At 39.1% G+C, this 24,517-nt stretch overlaps 1 protein-coding gene across 2 annotated transcripts in view; it reads left to right on the forward strand.

Annotated features, from left to right (window-relative positions):
- tbpl1 (TBP-like 1) overlaps positions 1-24,517 on the forward strand; it is a 44,176-nt gene that overhangs the window by 12,678 nt on the left and 6,981 nt on the right. Inside the window, exons 2-8 of one of the 2 annotated variants that reach the window (XM_078212557.1) lie at positions 4,523-4,613; positions 7,404-7,484; positions 8,081-8,273; positions 15,902-15,984; positions 16,810-16,873; positions 20,964-21,067; positions 21,357-21,451. In XM_078212557.1, coding sequence (XP_078068683.1) covers positions 8,139-8,273; positions 15,902-15,984; positions 16,810-16,873; positions 20,964-21,067; positions 21,357-21,451 — 481 coding nt within the window. In that variant the 5' untranslated portion in view covers positions 4,523-4,613; positions 7,404-7,484; positions 8,081-8,138. The remainder of the gene's footprint in view (positions 1-4,522; positions 4,614-7,403; positions 7,485-8,080; positions 8,274-15,901; positions 15,985-16,809; positions 16,874-20,963; positions 21,068-21,356; positions 21,452-24,517) is intronic. The other variant, XM_078212558.1, reaches the window with a different exon arrangement.

The raw sequence follows: 24,517 nt of genomic DNA on the forward strand, positions 1-24,517 counted from the left end.
ATCTGTCAGACCCTCGCCCACTCACTTAGATTATCTATATCCCTTTGCAGACTTTCAGCGTCCTCTGCACACTTTGTTCTTCCACCCATCTTAGTGTCATCTGCGAATTTTGACACACTACACTTGGTCCCCAACTCCAAATCATCTATGTAAATCGTAAACAAATGCGGTCCCAACACTGATCCCTGAGGCACGTCACTAGTCACCACTATTTACTGGACTTGTGCGGACGTTATCTCTATTTAAAGACCAAACCAGCTATGTGAAGTTGCTGAGTGAAAGACAGTATAGCATGTCTTGTTTCTTAGTCGATTCATGTATTACTTAGTTGAAGTTGTTGATTAAGAGAACTGGCACTTGAAAAATGCATGGTGGAATTAACTACTGGTGTTCAAGGTAAAAGTTCCCCATCTGCTGAAGGCAACTCTCCCACTGTCCACTACAATTTGGGCAAAGAGATCATGGCCCAAATGGACATACCATAGATCGTGGTGTATAATTGGATCCAGCGTATAAGATGACTCAATTTTTCAATACAAATTATGTTTAGGCCTATGTTCAGCATATAAGTCAACAACCTATCCCTTCCTTTCCACTAAAGCATACTATACTTGCATTAGGAATCTGCCTTAAATTTTCACCTCAGAAATGTATGTTTTACGCACCTTCTCAGTTAGCGCAAAGGATCAAGCAGGCAATGCAGACTGTTTTACCAAGAAAATAAGTGGGAGTTTAGGGACACATCCACACAGAGCAGATTCACATGATCAACAGAAATATGTTCTCCAGCAAAAATAAAGTAATATGAAGTTAACTTCAACCTGAAAGTCGTAACACTTTATTGCTGCAGTGAGGGAATCCAGTGTTAGTGAAAAACTAGCGCAAGAATGGAAGGAGGAGGAATTCTCCCTGAAGAACTTCAAAGATGTGCGGGTTAGGTTGATTGGCCATGCTAAATTGCCCCTTAGTGTCAGGGCAATTAGCAGAGTAAAAACGTGGAGTTCCGATAGGGCTTGGGTCGGGTTGCTGTCGGTGCAGGCTTGATGGGCTGAATGGCCTCCTTTTGTACTGTTGGGATTCTATGATTTTATGAAGATGCAGACGATCAAATGTACCAGAACAGGGACCAGCCACTGGCCTGTTCTTGAGAAACATGTATTGGAGTAGGTGCTTGAAAATCAGCAGAATGGTTCTGTTACCGCCAGAAATGCAATGCACTTGAGTGGGCCAAATCAAACACGGGAGTCCATCACTTTGCAACAGCTAGTTGGTATAGCCGCTTTATGGAAAGCAATAAACAGTATTGTGACAGAAGCCGAAGATCACTTGGGGACTACCAAAAGACCTCAAAGTCAAAATTATCAGCCTTTCCAGCAATTCCTCATCAGGCAGTGACAAAAACATGAGTATCCATTAAGCCACATCAGCAAAGTGGATGGAACACCCATGAATTTTGATATGCTAGCAACCAAACTGTGGAATGAATAGTTCTTGTGAAAACCACAGGACATGAGAAGTGGCACCAGCCTGCATGACCAATAGAACAAAATTGAAGTCTGTGGTAATTTGTATATGCCCATGTCAAAGTTGAATGGATAAGGATGGAGTGAAGTTTAATAATGTGTGGAATAGGTGTTCTAGTGACCTACTCAAAAAACACAGTTTATTAGTGGGGGAACTATGAGATCAAGACATACCTGCAAAGAAATTGAAGTTAAATCAGGCGGTCTAGCATCTGTAGTTGAACCTTTGGATGCATCCCTCAATAAGCCATTCAAACATCATGTTTGAGTTGAATGGAATGGGTAGATGGTTGACAGAGCAAAAACCTACAGAAGGGTGGAATACGCAAACCCACTTGATGTTCCGTGTGGCATCAAGTCATGAGATGCTATTTGGGATGCCATTAATGCACGACCTGTCATAGATCATTGTGAAAAAAAAAATGGAATATCCAGTTCAATAGATGGAGGAAATTATTATTTGTGGAGGGATGATTCTGAAATCGAAAGCCAAATCTGAAACAGAGTGCAATCCTTATGATGATGCCATAGTGACTCGGAATGAATTTGATGAACTCTATGTCAGATGCTGAAGATAATGAATTTGACGGTTTTTTAAATGTTTTAATTGTGGTTAATGGTAACCTTGTATAATTAATTCATTCAATAAAATGTGTCATATTGATGTTATTTGAATTGCCAGTGTTATCTGTTTACACATTTCAAAATGGTGACCACTGGCACCAACACCAATGGTTCACATTTCATACTTGCCGAATAAGTTGACTTCCCTCCTCAAAGAATTTTTGTGATTTCAAAGATTGACTTATATGCCTCAATTAAAATAAATTTGTTATTTCTTTTGAGAATGATTTGAAATAAGATGCTGTACTCCGTGTGCACATAACAGAACATACAATGTGTTTATCAGATTTGTTCGTGTCTATACTAAAATAGATGACAGCTGCTGTGTCAGAGGCTGCAAGTAACAAATAGCAGCATATGTGCAAAGTGCACCACCGTTGGAGGATGAACCTTAAGATAGTGCTGTCACAATACAGTTTTCGCACAAAGATCATTCGAGTGCAACCCCCAAAATGCCAGTGATCCATTTTAATAGCCTAGTTTGATTTGATCAGGATCTCTTGTGCTCTGGAGAACCTGAAGTCTGGGTCTTCTGCTTGTTAGATTGTAGCCTTGTCTGCATGCAGTATTTTATTTTGCTTGATAATTTGAATTGAAGCAGACTTGATCACCAACACATAATGAAAAAGGTATCCTGGAGTTTCCGAACTCATTCTACTTCAAACGATCTAGATGATTGAAAGAAATCCTGAGGGTGCGACACCCTAAGTCATTATATGTAATTTAAATAAACTATTTACATGTGAACCGACACATGTAGTGGGACCATAGTGGGATCGCACTATGTTAAAGTAACAGAATTTTTCTAATATTTCTGTGGTTGCTTTTTATGAACTTCAGTACCAAATTCTGCCTATTCCAAATCTATGTCATGGAGGTGCCCACTTGGTGCTGAAATTGGATGTTGTTGCTTGTGTGTCCTGTACAGTGTGCTGTGTTGATATCTTTTGGCTTATAGAACTGCCAGGGTGCTTTTGCATGTCTCAGAAATAAAACTGGAAATATGCTGTATTTATCCCCAATGATGTAAAATCAACTTATTTACTCTATTGGATGTAGTCCTCCTTCCAACCAGTCCTTGTGTTAGTATATGGACATTCATTCAATGATCTTGATGTGCAAAAACTGCATAATCACAGTTTTGAATACAGTAAATTGTTGTTGAATTTAATCTGGGAAATCCAATGCTATAATTGACATTTTATTAATCTGGATTTTTGGCAAGTCGTTTGGCATTTAACAAGTAGCTTCTAGCAAGATGGCAGTTACCTGAAAGTCATGTTTAACCATGAAGGTGGGGACAAATGCCACCTTTCATCATTAAAGAGATCCATATATTTGACCAGTAATGTAAAGAAAAGAAACTTTTTTTTACATTGCTGAATTGACTAAATTATTCTTCTCCATAAAGTCGGCCAGTTTTTGCCAAACTGTTTCACAGTGTGACCCCATTTTAATGCCTCAGACTTGGTGTGAGCCCAGAGTGAAAACTTGGGTGGGAAGGGGGAGTTGTTGGGTGGCAGGAGTGGAAATAGTAACCTTTACTATTTAATTAGTGCACACTATTTTTTAAAGATTTGAAAATCATGTGTTTTCAAAGTTGAGATATTTTTTCCCAATGTTATCTCACTGAGCCAAATGAGACTCGAGCCATGCATGTTGTGACAGCTTTTTAGGGCAATGTGGTTGATATGACACATCTAACCTCTGATGGTGCATACAACTTGAACGATATCGAGATTTGATGCAGACCTGTATTTTTGTAAAATCAAGTGTGCTGAAGGCACACTCACTGGCTGCCTGCGCAAAGCTTGTTCACTCTCCACCTTTTCCAATGAACTGTGAACAGGGGAACTAATTGGATGTGCATCTCATGGGACCGCAAAGCTGGTCACAGGACTTTCCGGGCATTCTCTGCCCCAAAATCATTCCCAATTTGGGAACTCCTGAAATAGGCCCGATATCCTTCATTATCAGGAATGCTAAATAAATGTAAGGCAACTTTTGAATGATCTTAGAAAGATATTGAAAGCTTTTCAAAAATAACTCGAGGTACAGGTCTTGAGTAGAAGGCCAAGATATGTCACATAAGAAAGACTGCTATTGAATGGAGAGTGCCAAGCAATGGGAAGGTGAAACTGCACTGAGTTTTGAAGTTTGGTAAGTTATTTTATGTAAGCACATAATGTGAACAAATCTGCCATGAAAATGATTTAGAAATTGTTTTACGCCTGTAATGCTCTTTGTCCTCATTTTCGGAACTCCGAATAGTAACATCAAAATGTTCCATGATTTGGATACTGTCTTTAAAATATTTTCTGAGTGATGTGCAGTACAGTGTCTTAATTTAAATTATTCACTTCATATTTTCACAGATAATTAATCCACATTCCAGCCAACAACTGAATCTTGAGCATCTTGCTTCTGGAGGAGGATGAATCTCAAGATTTGAAGGAAGAGGAGGGGGTAAATTCTATTATTTCTCTAATGCAGTATGCCCAGGGCATTTAAAAAAAAGAAATAGGCCTAGATGTCACTTGACGCAAATCTTTAGGAATATCCACAAGTCTCCCATGTAAAAAGCTGTCAGCATTCAAAGAGCCACCTAAAATAGATGCTTTAAAATTTTAAAAAAACTACAGAGGCTTGCAAACAGGAACAAATGGAATTAGGATCAGAGATAGGCCACTCAACCCTTCAAGTCTGCTCTGCCATTCAATATAATCATGGCTGACCTGATTTTAACCTCAACTTAACATTTCTGTCTACCTTTGATAACCTTTCACCCTCTTTCTTATCAAGAATCTATCTACTTCTGCCTTAAAAATATTCAAAGATTTTGCCTGTATTGTCTTTTGAGGAAAAGAATTCCAAAGACTACTGACCTTCTGAGAGAGAAATTTCCTCATCTGTCTTAAATGGGTGACCCCTTATTTTTAACGGTGACCTTAATTCTAGATTCTTCCACAAGAGGATACATCCTTTTTGCGTCCACCCTGTCGAATCCCTTCAGGATTCTGTATGTTTCAATCAAGTGGCCTCTTACCCTTCTAAACTCCAGTGGAGTTTCTTATTGGTGCAACATTTACTTTGCACTTTTTAACATGTACAGTAATACCAATTTGTTTTTAACTTCATAAGCAATGTTATTTTTTAGGGTTGCTAAGCCTACAGTCAACATCTTTTCCCAAAGATAGCCGAGTCTAAAACTAGAGGGTATAGGTTTAAGGTGAGAGGGGAGAGATACAAAAGTGTCCAGAGGGGCAATTTTTTCCACACACAGGGTGGTGAGTGTCTGGAACAAGCTGCCAGAGGTGGTACTAGAGGTGGGTACAATTTTGTCTTTTAAAAAGCATTTAGACAGTTACATGGGTAAGATGGGTATAGAGGGATATGGGCCAAATGCAGGCAATTGGGCTGAGCTTAGTGGTTTAAAAAAAAAAGAGCTGCATGGACAAGTTGGGCCGAAGGGCCTGTTTCCATGCTATAAACCTATATGACTCTATCTTCCAAAAGTTGATCACCCTGCAAGAATGCAAGAAGTCTCAAAATCCTTGCATATTGGTCCCTTAAAGGGCAGGCTTTCAAGGAAGTGTATGAGATTTATTAGTTTATAGTCGCAGTGCAGATGATCAAAACGATACTAAAACATGTGTTCGAAATTCTCCTTTTTGCAGGACTTTGTTCAATAACAACCTAAAATTATAAAATTTTGTCAGAATTGAGAGTTCTTTTTTGTACTGTGCTTAAATATGAATAAAGTTAATAGCTTTCAGCAAAACGTTAGCACTTGCAGTAGCTGAAGTAGATGTCATGTGGAATAGGAATTTGTTTTTTTTCTCTGATATCTTAAATAATTATGCAGACAATTATGAGCACCCTAGGCCTATGATTATTAGCTGATAATCAGTTTCTGTTTTGCTTTCCTGAGATTATACTTGCCCTTTCCCATTCCACTTTAGTGTCTACCTAGCTCCTGTGTGTCTAAATCAGGATTTTCTCAGACATTTTTTTTTCTCAGCAGCAAATTACTTTTTGTCATCAACAAAACAAACTTGATGAAATACAGATGGAGAAGATTATTAATACATAGGATTTCTGACAAATCACTACAGATTAGGGATGTTTGGAATTGTTGAATTTTCTTTGCTGTTTACTTAATTTTATCCTTTTTTGTTCATTCATGTGATGTTGCTGGGAAAGCAATCATTTACTGCCCACCCCTAAATAAACTGAATAGCTTGCAAAGCCACGTTAGAGAATAGTTAAGGGCCAATCACAATGTTGTCATCTGGAGTCGCATATAGGCCAGATTGAATAAATTCAGCATATTTCTTTCCCTAATGGACATTATTATTGAACCAGATAGGTTTTTCTTTACAATTCAGTAGTTTGCATGGCCACTATTACAGCTACGTGGTAGCTTTTGTTCTGGATTTATTTATTTAATTGAACTTGAATTCACAGCTGCCCTGATGGGATTTGAACTCTTGTGTCTACCTCATTAGTCCAAATCTCTGGATTATTATTCTAGTCATGTAACCACTCCAGACCCACAGCAATGTAATTGACTCTTAACTGCTCTCTGGAAGGACCTAGCAAGCCATTCCATTGTATTGAGGAACCTCAGCACAACCTTTCCAATGGCATTTGGAAATGGGCAATAAATGTTGGTGATGCCACGTCCTGTGAATGTATTAAAAACTATAATAATGAACTATATTTCATTCAAGGGTTAAAGAAAAACATTACCACCGACAGACTGGTTCTTTGACATTAGAACATTGTGAACAGTATTGCATCACACCATTATTGGAGCATCGTTTTTTAGCCATGTATAATTTGTGTCTACAGTTGAGGCATTAATAATAAACAAGATTGACCCTCAATCTGTCAAATACACATTTTACCCAAGTTATTTCTGTTTTAAAAATGTGCCCAATTTCTTTTGGAGCAGAATGTCCACTGCACAGTTCTTTTTGTTAAAACAATAGGATTTTTAGTTCTGATGAAAGCTCATCCTGATTCAAAATGTTGGCTCTATTCTCTCTCCACAGATGCTGTCAGACCTGCTGAGATTTTCCAGCATTTTCTGTTTTGTTTCAGATTCTAGCACCCACATTATTTTGCCTTTATTTTAGGATTTTTATGAATGTGTTTTTTGAAGGCATTAATTACTTTGCACACAGTTTGTAGAGCATTTAAGCAGTAAACCAAGCTAATAATAAAATTGAGCTACTATTATTTCACTTATAGGTGTGGTACCTTTTTTTGCTACACTTTGATTATTTCTGCCTTTTACTCGGACTCCAGAATTCGGCTGCCCAGCTGGCTATGGTGAGTAGTTTTCTATTCTTGACTCAAGTTTCTTACCAGAAAAATGCTGGCTAACCGGACGGCACGGTGGGACAGTGGTTAGCACTGCTGCCTCACAACCCCAAGGACCTGGGTTCGATTCCCGACTTGGGTCATGTGTGGAGTTTGCACGTTTTCCCCGTGTTTGCATGTTTTTCCTCCAGGTGCTCTGGTTTCCTCCCACAGTCCAAAGATGTGCGGGTTAGAATGATTGGCTATGGTAAATTGCCCCTTAAAGTTCTGGGATGCTTAGGTTAGAGGGAGTGGTAGGGTAAATATGTGGGGTTGCGGGATATGGCCTGGCTGGGATTGTTGGTGCAGACTTGATGGGCTGAAGGGTTGCACTGTAGGGCTTTATGGCTGCACTGTAGGGGTTCTATGATTTCTATGAACTTATGGGCCAATGCAGTATACTTAGCAAAATGTGACTTCCCTGTAGTACCATCAAAATGTTATGGACTAGTTTTATGGATGCTATTTTGAGTAAGGAACTCCAGTTGCTTATTGTTATGGAATGCATAGCATATTCTTAGATATCTCTGTACATATGAAGTTAACATTTTGCTGTTCTAATCTAGTATAGCACTATCTAGGTGGTATGCTGTCTGTTGGTCAGTTGGATAACAAGCCATACCCATGGAACCGGACAATGATATTGCACTGGATATTTTGATAACAAATGTAGTCTGTGTCTTTAAAACAAGATGCCATTTAAATCTGCGGAAGATTGCACTGGAAGGAACAAATGTGATCTACAAAAGAGATGTTGGAGTAAGTCCTATTCTTTGTGTCATCACTTCTGTGTCATTGTATTAGTTGCAATAAACTCTGACTTCTATACTCCTATGGTGAACAATACTAAATTATTTAATAAGCAAGAGATAAATCTCTTCTGTTATATTTAGTTGACGTTTATAATGTGGAAGTTTCCAAGAGATTTACTGACCTTTGTTAGTGCTTAACTTAATGAACTCTGATTTCTATATATAATCTTGGCATTAATGCTTTGCACAAAAGTCCATCTAGACAAAATTAAATGTGTGATAATGCAGAGGCTGCTATAGACTTTGGAGTGCTTAATGCCATTAGATTTCAGACATAATCTTTTGGTGTATTTTCAATTGCTGCCTTTTTATTATTGCAGCATTTAAAATAATGAACAAAATGCCAGTATTGACATTTTGCATTTTTCTTTTGGTCTTCTGTACTGGTTTTTAGCTAGTTATTGTCCACTCAGTGTAGATGTGTCTGTGTGGGCATTTCCTAAATTCCTGTGCATCTTCGCAACAGCCTGTATTGCCTTTGTGCCCAATTATAACATAATTAAAACATGTGTTTGTGTGACAAAAGTTTGAAGCTGCCGACTGATGTGAGGATAGCATATCATGGCTGAAACGAGGGGAGTTGAGTTAGATGTGTTCGGGGTTGCATGTCGAGTATCTGCAAAAACACAATTTTTTGGACCAGAATAATGTGATCATATTGGGTTGACTTACTCGATTTATGGTAATTGAATACATAAAACAAGGTTTTATGCATTGGGAGCTGTGTTGCATCTGCAACATCTGAGTGTTTGTCAAGAGTGTTGTCATCCAGAACAGTTTTATCTGCAGTCTATATCAGCATCTCAGAAAACTTAAGCTTAGAATTGTTGGCTTGAATTTGAGCTGTAGACATTGCAGGCATCAAGAGGGTGTGACTGCGTTTGAGCAAGTTAAAGGAATCCCAGGTGCAGTACTAGGGGAGCCTCGGCCTTTGTCTTTATCCGATAGACACAAATTTCTTGCTGCTTGTGTAGATGAGAATGTGCAGGTATATGAGCCATCTGACTATGGCATAGTGAAGAAATGAAAAATAAATATGATGATAGGCTACACAAGGATGGATGCCATTTCTTGTATTTGTGACTGGGAGTTCCAATCGTTGTGCCAGTTGTCTGTTTGAAGCTAGCCTGGGGATGAACTTGGGAGTGCGAGGATTCAGTTGTCATGGTCCATTTAGGAAGAAACAACATAGTTGGCACTAGGAGTAAAATTCTGCTGAGAACATTTTGAAGATGTGGGCACAAACTAAAATGTAGAATCTCAGGTGATAAATTCTGCCATGCATAAATTGGCATAGGGACAAACAGATTAGAATATTAAATGTGTAGTGGTAGGACTGGTATGGGTAGCAAAGTGTTCCATTTATTGGGCACTGGCACACTTTCTTGGGAAAGAGGTTTGGAATAGCCATTTGCTTAAACCAGGCTGGGCCCAGTTTGGGGTTATTCTTTCACAGGATGTCCCAGTGAATCAAATTACTTGAGTGGTAGATGAGACTTAATGCTAATGAAACGGAGTGAGAAAGGATAAATTCAAAAACAGTAACAAATCAAGGTCGTAGGACAACAATGATTTGAGTAATGTTAAGGACAGGAGAGAGGCAAACTGAACTTGTTCAATCTCTCTCCATCTGTCCATAAGCAGAGGTGTTTTGAATTATTTTTGGAGTAGGCTATGGTGTGTTCCCAAAACTCTCAGTTTGTGTGGTCCAATTTGATAGGTAACGTGCAGCAAACACTTGTATGGTTAGCTCACAAGGTTGGTTTATTTCATATTCAAACCCAATTGGGGAGGGGGTGTTCACAACCATGCACACACACACCCTGCATACAGGAAAGGGGATTGGAAGAGATGAGTTTTTACCAACTACAGATAATGATCGTAAAAGAACAACCGGAATTAATAGTTCACATGATTTTCACATGATTTCCGAAGCCTGGGAAATCGTAAAGTCTTTCCTTCATGATGGGGTTCCATCCAAATGATTTCCTGGTTGGAGGCAGCAACATGAAAATCCTTGAAATGAATGACAATGCAATATGATGGGCTTTGACCACTTGACGGGCGATAATCAGACACTTTTAAAATCAAAAAGACTTTGAGAAGTTCAGACATGGTGAGCAGCTGCTTGGTCAGCCGAAAAATTCCCTGCCTCCAATGGCCTACATCTTTGTGTTTTTAAAAGATCTGGCTACAAGGATGGTGGGTGCATCATTTTAATCTTTCACAATTCTAGATTTTTGAATGGTCACCGCACATTGCAAGATGGTAAGCTCTGCTATTCAAAAGAAAAGAGGGAAGGAAGAAAAGAACTATGATAGGATGATTACAGCACAAAGAAGGACACTGTTCAGCTCTTAATTCCATGCTGGCTTTCGGCAAGAGCAGTGCAGCTAGTCCCACACTGCCTCTCTTTGTAACCTTGCAATTCTTTTCTTAACTAATCCCCTTTTGAAAGTCATGGTTGTATCTGTCTCCACATTCTGTCAGGTAGTGAACCCAACTGTCTGCTTGCAAAAGTTTTCCTCCTTTCACCTTTCAGTCTGTGTCCTTTGATTCTAGATCCTTCTAAATACGAATTTGAAGTGGGAATGGGCCATTTAGTCTCGACAGCTTGCTCCACCATTTGATAAGATATGGCTGATCTGACTTTCCTATCTATCCCCTGGACGCTTATATTCTTGAATGACAAGGGAATCAATCTAACCCAGCTTTAAAAATATTCAATGTACTTGCCTCCACTGCTCTCTGGCAAAGAGAATTGAACAGACTAATTGCACTCGGAGAAAAGATTCTCATCTGTCTTAAATGGGTGGGGGGGGGGGCTTATTTTTAGACTAGATCACCTCGCTGTAGTTTCTCCCATAATGGTAACTCCTTCCCAGCATCCACCATGTCAACTCCCCTCAAGATCTTGTCTTTTAATAAGATCATCTCTCGTTCTTCTAAACTCCAGGGATACGGGTACAATCTCTCCAACCTTTCCTCATAAGACAACAATTAGGAAGTCTATCTACACCTTTCATAATTTTGAATAACTCTATCAAACCTATCAACTTTCTGTCTTCTAGGGAGAAAACCCCAGCTTCTGCAAACTATCTTGCGTCCCTCAACTCTGGAATCATTCCAGTAAATATTCACTGCAGCCTCCCCTGAAGCTTTTGTATTCTTCCTAAATTGCACTGCCCAGAATTAGACACTACTCCAGCTGAAGTTAAACTAGTGTTTTATAAAGGATCTGCAAAATATATAGTTTGAGCACAGTTTTGCTGATAATGGATCAAGTTGATATAATTTATAGGTTTTTTGTGTTATTCATTCTGAGCATAAGCCCCTCGATTAGGATTTCTTGTGACAGCTGTACGAGACATAGTAGTTTCAAAAATATCTTTTTTTTAATATGGATTAAATGACTATTATACCGGCACAAATTCAATTAAAAAATTTTTAAAAGAGGTTTATTGGGCATAGTTGCACCAATAAGCTGAAATTCTTCCATTTGGGCACGAGGTGTCACTGTTTGCTCATCTTACTCTATAAAATGAAGAAATGCTAATATAATTCTCTCTAGTATAAAACACCTATGAATAGAATATTTTTACCTATTTTATTAGAAATGTTATCATAAAATAGAGTATTTAATTCCTTGGCATTATTGGAAGTTTCATAGAAACATAGAAAAACTACAGCACAAAACAGGCCCTTCGGCCCCACAAGTTGTGCCGAACATATCCCTACCTTCTAGGCCTACATATAACCCTCCATCCTATTAAGTCACATGTACTCATCCGGGAGTCTCTTAAAAGACCCTATTGAGTTTGCCTCCACCACCAGCACTGACGGCAGCCGATTCCACTCGCCACCACCCTCTGTGTGAAAAACTTCCCCCTAACATTTCCCCTGTACCTACCCGCCAGCACCTTAAACCTGTGTCCTCTCGTAGCAGCCATTTCCACCCTGGGAAAAAGCCTCAGAGTCCACCCGGTCTATGCCTCTCAACATCTTATATACCACTATTAGGTCTCCTCTCATCCTACGTCTCTCCAAGGAGAAAAGACCGAGCTCCCTCAGCCTATCCTCATAAGGCATGCCACTCAATCCAGGCAACATCCTTGTAAATCTCCTCTGCTCCCTTTCAATCTTTTCCACATCCTTCCTGTAATGAGGCGACCAGAACTGAGCACAGTTCTCCAAGTGGGGTCTGACGAGGGTCTTATATAGCTGCATCATTATCCCCGGACTCCTAAACTCAATCCCTCGATTGATAAAGGCCAGCACACCATACGCCTTCTTAACCACCACCTCCACCTGCGGGGCCGATTTTAGAGTCCTATGGACCCAGACCCCAAGGTCCTTCTGATCCTCTACAGTACTAAGAGTCTTTCCCTTTATATTGTACTCCTTCATCCCATTTGACCTGCCAAAATGGACCACTATGCATTTATCTGGGTTGAAGTCCATCTGCCACTTCTCCGCCCAGTCTTGCATCCTATCAATGTCCTTCTGTAACTTCTGACATCCCTCCAGACTATCCACAACCCCACCAACCTTTGTGTCGTCGGCAAACTTACCAACCCATCCCTCCACTTCCTCATCCAGGTCATTTATGAAAATGACAAACAGCAAGGGTCCCAGAACAGATCCCTGGGGCACACCACTGGTGACCGACCTCCATTTAGAAAAAGACCCATCTATACCCATTCTCTGCCTCCTTTGGGCAAGCCAGTTTTGGATCCACAGGGCAGCAGCCCCTTGGATCCCATGCCCTCTCACTTTTTCTCGAAGCCTTGCATGGGGGACCTTATCGAACGCCTTGCTAAAATCCATATAAACCACATCTACCGCTTTCCCTTCGTCAATGTGTTGAGTCACATTTTCGAAGAACCCCACCAGGCTCGTATGGCACGATCTGCCTTTGACAAAGCCATGCTGAGTATTCTTGAGCATACTAAACCTCTCTCTAAATGCTCATAAATCTTGTCCCTCAGGATCTTCTCCATCAGCTTACCAACCACTGAGGTTAGACTTACCGGTCGGTAATTTCCTGGGCTATCCCTATTCCCCTTCTTGAAAATAGGAACCACATCCGCAATCCTCCGGCACCTCTCCCGTCTCCATCGACGATGCAAAGATCATCGCCAGAGGCTCTGCAATCTCTTCCCTCGCCTCCCACAGTAACCTGGGGTACATCCCATCCGGACCCGGCGGCTTATCTATCTTGATGCCATTCAAAGATTCCAACACAACCTCTTAAAGTCCACATACTCAATCTTTACAGTCCACTGCAAGCCCGCAGTACATCCACCCCAGGTCCTTCTCCTCTGTGAAAACCGAGGCAAAATACTCATTAAGCACCTCTGCCATTTCTACTGGTTCCGTACAGACCTTCCCGCCTTCACCTTTTATAGGCCCTATTCCTTCACGTCTCGTCCTTTTACTCTTCACATATTTATAGAACGCCTTAGGATTTTCCTTAATCCTACCTGCCAAGGCCTTCTCGTGACCCTTTCTGGCTCTCCTAATTTCCTTCTCTAGTCCCTTCCTACAAGCCGTATACTCATCTAGATCCCTATCTTCACCAAGCTCTCTGAACCTTTTGTATGCTTTCCTTTTCTTCTCGACTAGGTTCCGCACAGCTTTCGTGCATCACGGTTCCTTTAACCTACCAACACCTCCCTGTCTGCCTCATTATTCAAAAAGATCAGTAATTTACATTGCTGCCCACTGAGCATTATTTCAATATTTATGTTATAAAGAATAGACCTTTCCTTAATTGATATATAGAATGTTCACTCATGCTGTTTAACTTTTGCGGATTCTTTGTGAACAAAAATGACTACCATCACAAGCCGAAGATTGGGAGCAGTTTAGAATTCAGCAAAGAAGGACCAAGGGATTTATTAAGAAGGGGAAAATAGAGTACAAGAATAAGCTTACGGGGAACATAATAACTGACTGTAAAAGTTTCTAAAGGTATGTGAGGAGAAACAGATTGGTAAAGACAAATGTAGGGTCCCTTATCGTCAAAAACGGGAATTTGAATGGCATACAAGGCCATTTTACAGAACATTTAACTACGTTATGTGGATCTGGAGGTCAGGCAATAGGTTTCTTTTTCTGAAGGACATTAGTGAACCTGATGGGTGTTTACAATAATCAATGTTAGTTTCTTGGTCCCATTACTGAGACGAGCTTCAATTCCAGATTTTATTAATTGAATTTAAATTTCAGCAGCTGCCATGGTGGGATTTGAACCCATGGTCTGAGTATTAACCTGGCTTACTTGTCCAGTGACATTACCTCCACACCACCATCTAATTGATTTATTAAAATAATACCGATAAATTGTTTTCTCTGGTAAATATACCCTGAGCAAATAGGGATAATTTTAAAATGACAGCTAAAGTAATTTGGGAGTGAAATCAGAACTTTTCCACATCATTTATAATGAAAATCTGGAACACTCTCATCCAAAAGTTATGAATGCTGGGGCAATTGAAATTTTCAAAACTGAAATTCAGCTTTTTGTTAGGATAGCAAGGGATTTGAATCACAAGTAGGTAAATTGATTTTTTTTCCCAACAAAAAGATGATTTTTTTGACATTTATCCGGAATCTTAAACTCCAGCCTAGTTATTGTGGTCATCAACACCAGCAGAAACAGACCCCATGAACATGTTTTAGTCCTGGATGCGATTAAAAGCAAACCCAGTCAGTGCAGATACTTGTGAACTCACTGGTGTCTAAGCAAGGTGAATGAGCGATTGAAACCCTTTCCACACTTGGTGCAGGTGAATGGTCTCTCCCCACTGTGAACTTGCTGGTGTCTCAGTGGGTGGGATGAGGTCATCAGTGTGAACTTGCTGAGGTAAATTGAATTTGAGGTATAGATTAGCCATGGTTTAAATGAATGACAAAAAGGTTCGAGGATCTAAATAACCTAAACCTCTTTCCTATGTTCCTATTGAATATTAGAATGACTAGAACTTCCACTTGCTCCCACAGAAATATTATTTTATTTTACAGGTACAGAGATCTTCAATGCTTTATTTTAAATTTATATGCACTTTTCATTGTTATAGTAAGTGTCCTGTATATAAACATTTTGATTTTTGTGTGAAGCATTGATCTGGCTGATAAATTAGCAATCATACACAGATTATATTAGTTTTAATCAATGAAGTAGTCAGCCTAGATGCAAACCTATCCTTGATTAAATTAGGCAAGAATTGCATCTAGGAATAACAAATAAAAAGCATGTCTCTAAAATTCCAATCATGTTGGGAATAAAAGTGTTTAAAATTATCAGCAAAATCCTAATTACCACAGTTCATAATATAAAATGAAATAAAATAAAATGTATTGCTTGTAAATAGTGCATATAAAATGCATTGTTTTATATTAAAAACACACCTAAACTTGAGGTGCAAATTATAATGCAAGTTTTTTTTAACCAAAGCAGCCCTCTGACATTTTTTGCATATGACATGATCTAAAGTTGAATTAAAATATAAATATGACGTTCTCCACGAATGTACCAAGACACAGATAATCATCTGTTATATATGTTTTCAGAAGGTGTTAATGAAACTGAGGAAACCCAGGATAACAGCCACAATCTGGTCCTCAGGGAAAATTATATGCACTGGAGCTACAAGGTGAGAACTTAATTTTTCTTTTTAAAAGCTTTTTATTATATTATTGATTGTCGCTGTATTTAATCTTAACTTTGTTTTAATGGCTATTATTATACATATATTGGATGAGAACTGAACTGGGGAAGCTCGGCTTGTGTTTTTCCAGAAACATGGGGTGGAAAAAAACACTATCCATTTTTGTATAGGTGGTGATGTAGTATAAAATAAGAGGTTAACTACAAAACTATATGTTATAAACCAATTACTTATCTTTTTAAAACCTGGAATGCTATCTATGAATGTACTGAGAGTAAAGCTTAGTCATTAGTGGGCAGAAAATAAATTACAAAAATATTCTGGTCTAAATTTTGAGCTTTGAAGCTCTTAAGTAAAGCATTGGGCGTGTATGTTCAGAATTCAGATGCTCAATATGCACTCCGATCAGTGGGTACCTTGCACAAAACACATGAGCGAGATTCAACTTTGATGGGGGCTAAAAGCAAACAGATTGCCCACCTATTATACATCATGTCTAATTTTCCTTTTAATTAAAGTCAGTGGAAAGGAATATTGATCAGGATGTAACTGGTTGACTAACCTCCAATTTGCGCTCCAGCAAGGTTACATTTTACTCGTACTTTTGTCCTCTGTCTCATTTAATTGTGTTAATCATAAATACAAAGTAGACTTATTTAGGTGTCAATCAACTATTATGTATTTCTTTTATTTATTAAGAACACTCCCTGTCCAATAATAAAATGTAATCTTGTATTTAAAAACTGTGATGCAGTTTTTATTGTACTTCACCTGAAAAATAATGTCAGAATATCTTCAAACATAATTTAGTGAAGAAGATGCAAAAACTGGTGCTCGAAGATTAGCCCGCCTTCTGCAGAAACTGGGTTTTCAGGTAATTATTTTGTATGTCTTATTTATATAGCAAGTGTAAGTACTGAACTGTTAAAATCATTTTTGGGTGTTTAAGCTAGTCATTTAGTTTCTTGGTGTCCAGCTTTTCAATAAGTTGTGCACCGCTGTGTAAAATTTGCACTCAGGCCTGTTATTCTCTGTTAAAGTTCAAATTCTAATCTCTGAATAGATTTAAAGTTGATTCTACTTGTGCATCTTGTTTACGTTTAAATTCTATCGGAGCTGATTAAGTGTATTTTACCTCCAAATACAAACATGAGATGTTAAGTTGAACCGGGCCAAATATGCTAACACTTTACAATTCGGTTCCTTACCATCACTATTCTGTAGCACTTAAAGGGCTAGGGAGGACGAGGTAAGAACAAATTAGCATGTGTCAAATACTCCTTTGATTTCAATAGCAATTTTTTTGTCAGCAAGGAGATGTTCAAGTCTGCTCTCTCTTCTTGCTCGGCCTCTCTGATGATGCTACTAGCTTTAAGTGCTCCTGGATCAGGCGGGAGTTCCGCTGTAAGTAATAGGAGGCCGAAACTTTAGACTTTCATATTCCCTGTCTATGATGTGGTTTCCAAAGGTGTTCGTGCTCCAGAAAAGTTGGTAGGCTAGTTTGAAAACATGGCCTGGCTTTACGATGGAACCACTTCAGTGGGATAGATTTTTGTCAAGGCAGTGGAAGCACAAATGATGGACTGGAAAGTCAGGGGGCAACCTCTCCTCAGTCACTTCGGGGATACCCAGCAGCTTTTCAGGTTCATCTTGTAAACAATGGGTTCATCTTGAAAATAATGAGCTATCATTGGGCTCCTGACCCTTTAAGGGGTAAGGCCTGTCTCCTAGTGCTGCCAGTCTGCCAAAGCAGTGGCAACTGCTGGGACTACACCCAGACAAGAGCGACAGTGATGGATGGTGCCCTTTGAACAAGCTAAGTGGGGTCAGGTGTTTCTGGGGCCAGTCAGGCAGACTTTGACAATAGAAGAGGTGGCAGTTAATGAGGGCAGGTAACGTTGCTGCAGTGGTAACCATTGCCATTGGGAGGGACCAACCCTCCACGGGCAACAGGGTCAGCTAAAATGGCAGCAGTGCTAGGAAGAAACCCTTAATTGGCCCCTTTATGTGGAGAATACAAGATGCACTGCAGGAACTCACCAAAGCTCCTTAAACTGCATCTTCCAAACTCTTGACTACTACCATAGAAGGGCAAGGGCTACAGATACCTGAGAACACTACCACCTAGAAGTTCCCTCCAAGCCACTCATAATTCTGACTTGGCCACTCCTTCACTGTTGCTGGGTCAACTCCCTTGCTAACAGTACTGTCGGTGTTAACCACACCACATGGTAAATGGAGTTGATTTCAACCATGATTGAATGGTGGAGTGGACTCGATGGGCCGAATGGCCTTACTTCCGCTCCTATGTCTTATGGTCTTATGGACTGCAGCAGTTCAAGAAGGCAGCTCACCACCACTTCCTAAAGGGCAACTGAGGATCAGTAATAAATGCTGGCCTAGACAGTGAAGCCCACATCCCTTACTGAAAAAGATACACTTAAGTGGCACTCTGGGCAGGATGGCTATCCTCCATCTTCCCTGTTGCTGACAAAATGCCCTGGCAACATGATAGGCATTCCAGGCCCAGCCTCCCTCCTGATTTTTCGGCCCTTCGCGCCACTTATCCAACTCCTTCAGTGGCATAAAATTGAGTCCTGTGATGTCACTGTTCTGTCACCTACCCCCCAGCATGGAGGACGACTCTATTGGAATATCTCCATAGCAGCAAAAAATATTTTTTTAACCAATATATGGAACATTTCTGAAGTGACTTATTTTCTTCTTGAAAAAGAGAGGATACTATGTTAAACAGTCTTCCTTCCTCTTAAGTATGCACAATAATGCAAAGGCTAGTATTAACTGCAATTTGCAATTTTATTTCCTGCTAATTACCTAAAAAAATGTTGCAGAACATTTTAAAGGAATGAGAAAGGGAAACAGGTTGGTGGGATACAAAAACATGGTCAAAATATATTATGAACTTTTAAAAGCAGGGAGGAAGTCTGAAACAGCAACTATTCATGATGGGTGGAAGGAGTGGGGAGCAATAAGTTTGTCAAGTGTCAGATAAGTGTATATATCGATGTAAAGCTAGAGGAGATAGCAGAAGTGTGGAGGGCCATAACCTTGGAGGGATGTGAATACTAAGATGAGACACGAAAAGCCAGTTCATAGGAGCAAGAGTGTTGAGAATGTGAACTATGGTTAGTATAAACGATGCAGCATTTGATATCATTTGTAGCTTATGGATTGCAGAAGTGGAGGTGCCAGTTAGTATCACCTTGGAGGAGATCATTTGCAAGATGTTATTGAGATGAATTAAGATTTTGGCAACAGAGGGTCAGAGATAAGCAAATTGGTGTGATGCTTTGGAGGTGACCTTGGTGATGGATTGAATGTAAGAATGAAAGCTGAGAGCTAAGTAGTGGTGAAGTTGAATTTTACTTGAGATACATACAATGTAATCAGTGTATACTTAATCACTCTCTAACTAATAACTGATGCTAATCAAATTTTCTATTTATTCTGTAGCTACTGCCTGAAATAACATGATAAATTTTAAATGGCCTAGATTTAGTGATAAACGTAGCAATGAGGCAATCTGCATTCGCTTTTAATTTAGACCACAATTTCTGGCATCTGCACATGTGTGGCTAACAGGGACTCAGGCTACTCAGCAACCGTTCAGTAATGGTATCTTGCTGAGAGATATACTAACCAAGTAGTTAATGGTGTGAAGTTGTGGTACTTAGCCGCGGCGCTGTAGCACAGTGGTTAGCACTGCTACATCACAGCGCCAGGGACCCGGGTTTGATTCCCGGCTTGAGTCATTGTCTGTGTGGAGTTTGCACGTTCTCCCTGTGTCTGCGTGGGTTTCCTCCGGGTGCTCCAGTTTCCTCCCACATTCTGAAAGATGTGCTGGTTAAGTGCATTGACCCGAACAGGCGCCGGACTGTGGCGACGAGGGGAATTTCACAGTAACTTAATTGCAGTGTTAATTTAAGCCTTACTTGTGACTAATAAATAAACTTTACTTTACTTACCCAGTAGTTACCAATTAAACATACCAGTAAAGGTGGGACTTGTCCATTCAAGAGTAAGTGAATTTTTAATGGTACAGTAGGTCTTGATTCTACCAAACTCCCTGGAGTTTCCCCACACTCACTGTTAGAAATTCAAGGGGATTGCTGTACTGAGCATTTTCTGAACCAGATCTGACACGGCTTGGTTATATTCCACGCAATGTCAAATGCAGTGGTGTGAGATGGTCTTTCTTAACTGTTCTGCAGAAATGGCAGGATAACTGTGTTCTAAGATAGCTGGTATGACCCAAGTAATAAGAGAACAAAAGTAAGTCTCATAAATACCTAGGCTGGAATTTTACCATCCATCCTGCCACGGGAATCGGAGCAGGCGAGGGGCGGAACATGAGAAAGTCCGTTGACCTCGGGTGGGATTTTACGGTTTTGGGACGAGCGAGGCTGTAAAATCCCGCCCCTGGTGTTTCACTTCCTCAAAGTGGGTTACCTTTGGCTTTTCTTCATGTTATTCCTTAAATCTCAAAGTAAATTTGCAACTGATGTTTCAGGTTAATTATCTCTTTTATCTCTGCCTCTAATTGTGAATAATATCGCCTGACTGAAAGAATAATTTAGCTTGTTTAAATTTAAAAGACCTGTTTCTCTGTGGGTTTGGCAATTCCATGTCAATTACTGTTTAATTAAAGATGGTTTGTGCTGTGCATTTGTCTGCCCCCAAGGACTAGTTACAGATTGCCATAAACATGTATAGACCTATGATAGTCAGTAGAGTGGAGTCTTTTACACTGTCAGCATGTGGTGGATAGTTAACTCAGGTGCCAAAGAGAGGAAGCCATTATCTAACTGATCATGCATTCCAGATGTATTTGTATTTCAATATTTTCACGATGAACTATAAATTTAGTAACAAGCAGATGTTTAACTATTAATAGAACAACATTAAATCATTTTTTTTAAAAAATCTTCTTCTTCATTCTGAAGGTAAAATTTGCTGGCTATAAAGTTGTCAACGTTCTGGCTGTATGCACTATGCCATTTGAAATTAGGCTACCAGAATTCACCAAAAGAAATCGGCCAATTGCAAGGTACGCACTCAGAAATTTTTGAATAATACTGTGGTGGCAACATTGTCCAACAAAATCTGAGTAAAGACCAGAGAAATGAAAGATCTCTACCCCAAAAGTAAGCTCACCTGGTTTTTTCTTCTCAGATGTTGACAGACCTGTGTATTTCCAGAATTTGTTTTTATTTCAGATTTGAGATTTGGAGTGTTTACTTTCTTTCGCGTATTACTGTTTTTTAACAATCTCTAAGATGTGCATTCTGTTGTTTTATGCAGTCACTGAAATTCTAGTGTTTTTCTTTCTCTTGCAGCTATGAGCCAGAACTCCATCCTGCAGCATCTTATAGAGTTAAAGCGTTAAAGGCTACACTTCAAATTTTTTCCACAGGAAGTATAACAATAACAGGTGTGCTTGCAAACCTCAAGTTAAAATCAGCAATTGTAGCCACTAGCATTTTCATTTTAGGTTGCTCTACATTTCATAAGCTTTGTGAAAATGAGTTAAAATGTGTCTGCCTTTGCCTTTTTAAGAATTTCCACTGCATGAGATCATGATGTCATTGTGCACGATTTCTTCCTCACGCTAAGTATACCCTCTACAGTATCTGCACAATTCTTGGTCTGCTGTCCACCATCAATTATGCAGTACCTTTGACGTGCTTAATGTACATTTTCAGAATTTTCATTATTTCCTCCCACCAGTCTGAATAAATTCACAGCTTCAGGTCAGAGACATTCCTAAAATATTAGCTTGAAAAATATTATAATTTGCAGTTGCCAAATAAACTCCCAGTTATGAAGGTAGTCTTTAGCACCAAAGAATATCAACTCATGACTTCAGAGAGATTGATTACCAAAGCAGTGCTAACCAGATGGTCTGACTACCAGTGAGGAAGAAAATGTAGTTGCTGGGAAGCTACACGATTAATATTGAGTCTTTTTAGTCTTTGTTATGTTCTTCTGTTCTACAGTTGACCTCTTTATGACTCTCAATTTAATTTCCTTCCATTTCTGTATTTCTCTGTCACAGAGTACGAAGTGCTAGTATTCATCAGTATTAACTTTTCTTTTAGTGACAGTTTTCTTAACAAATGATCTTTGCAACAAAGCAACGTGAAAACAAAAGTTTGAACTGGACACCTGCTTGACCGTGTGTCCCTAACAGCATATTATAATTTGTGCTAATAATTTTTCATTGATGCAAAATACCATTGGATAGCAAATACTCATTGAAATATTGCATTGATTTCTTGATTCTCTAGTGAAGAGGATGATGTGGGTTTTGAATGGAGAAAATATTTTTTTAAAAATTAGGTTCTGAAACAGAATCTGAATAATGGGAGCAGACTGGATTAGTTAAGTTGACAATAACATCACTTTGTACTTGCATCTATTAATTGTGTTAACTGTTGTCCAAATTTGACATAGATTTTTTAAAGCGTTATTTCACTGTAGAGAATAATTGTAATTTCACTGTGAGAGCAAAGAAAAATGCACGTATGGGGCATTCTTCAAATTAGTGTTGGAATTCAAAACTAAGCTAGAACATGAGATTGGAGCAGAAGTAGGTCATTAAGCCCGTTGAGTCTGTTCTGCCATTTGATAAGATCATAGTTGATGATCTATCTCAGCTACACATTTCCATACTATTTACATGTCTCCGATTTCCTATCAAGCCATTTAAGAATGTTATATGTTTCATTGAGATTGCCCTTCATTCTTCTAAACTCGAGGGAATATAGGCCTAGTCTAGTCTATGGGCAGTCCACACATCACAGAAATCAGTTTGGTGCGTTTTCATTGCACTTCCTCTAAGACAAGTGCATCCTTCCTTCGGTAACGAGAACAAATCTGTGTACACTACTTCTGTGTTCTCGCTAAAGCCTTTTATAATTGAAGTAAGTCTTCTTTGCTCATGTAAGCCAATCCCTTTGTAATAAACATAACAATACCATTTGCATTTCTCAATGCGTGCTATATCTGTCTGTTCACCTGCTTGATTCAAGTGCCCTGGTCTCTCTCAATACCAGCATTTCTCTCATCATTTAAAAATACTCAATTTTTCTATTTTTCCTACCATAGTAGATAACCTCACATTTTTCCATATTATAATTCCATCTCTCGTGTTCTTGCCCACTCACAATCTGTCTAAATCTTTTTGCAGCCTCTTTGCACCCGCCTCAGTTGAATACATTGCATTGTATCCTCTCATTGAAGTCATTGACTGAGGCCCATACACAGATCCTTGCAGTACCCAACTTACTACTGCCTACCAACTTGACGTGACCCATTTATTCCTATTCTGTCTATTAATCAATCCTCAGTCCATGTGAATGTATTGTCCCCAGACCCATGCACATGTGTGGCACCTTGTTAAAATCTTTCTGAAGATCCAAATATACTACATGCACTGGTTCCTCCTTATGAACACTGTTAGTCACAACCTCAAAGTACTCTAATAGAAATCAAAAACGATCTCCCCTTCATAAATCTATGACTATTCAATCTCATTATGATTTCCAATGCCTTGATACCTCCTAGCTAATAATAGATTCTAGCATTTTCTGTTGGACAATGTATGTTGTGAATTATAAATTAATTCTTAAAATGGCTACAATTGTCGGTCAACCATCATATCTTTTAATCTAGTTTCCCTTCACACCTGAACCAACTTGCACATTTGCTTTGTTCAGATTCAGTCCCTAGTTTTGGAGTTAATTAAATCACTTAATGTTACATTCATCAGGTTATGATTGTCAATTGTATATCAGTTGGATATTAATTGCATTCAGGCAGGAGTATTAATTAACCTGTGCTCATATGCAGGAGCAAGCAGGCTGAAAGAGGGTTGTGCTGTTGGAGGTACACGGTATGTAATGTGTATCTCTGCAAATAAAAGCTGCTAGGTTAAAAAAGACATGACTTCAATGTTTTATCCTTCATTGCCTGGCTATTCAAGTCTTGACAATGGTTGCTGTTCCCCAGAGACTCCATTACTACAAAGTTATTAATTAACCCTGTCTTGTTGCACAATGCTAAATCTAAAATGGTCTATTCCTTAGTTGGTTCCTGACGTACTTATCTAGAAAATAATCTTAAATGCATTCCATAAACTCATCCTCCACACTGTTATTGTAAATTTGGATTGTCCAGTTTATATGAAGATTAAAGTGCTGCATGATTACTCATTGTAACATCCATCTCAACTTTCCCAATTCATACTCTACTTGACATTACAACTATTCCCACCATTATTTTCCTCCTTCTTGTTTTTTCTTGGCTCCACTCAAACTGGTTCCATATTGTGATTTTTCCCAGCTAAGATTCTTTCTCTCTCACTGTCTTTATCATTAGAACAAACCCTTTTCCTTTTCCATTTTTATCCCTCTTCTAAAAGCAAGATATACTGGAATATTTTAATTCCCAAACTTGATCACTTTGCAACTACATCTCCATAATGTGGGGGAAATAG

Source organism: Mustelus asterias, chromosome 5, assembly GCF_964213995.1.
Source record: "Mustelus asterias chromosome 5, sMusAst1.hap1.1, whole genome shotgun sequence".
Lineage (NCBI taxonomy): Eukaryota > Metazoa > Chordata > Chondrichthyes > Carcharhiniformes > Triakidae > Mustelus > Mustelus asterias.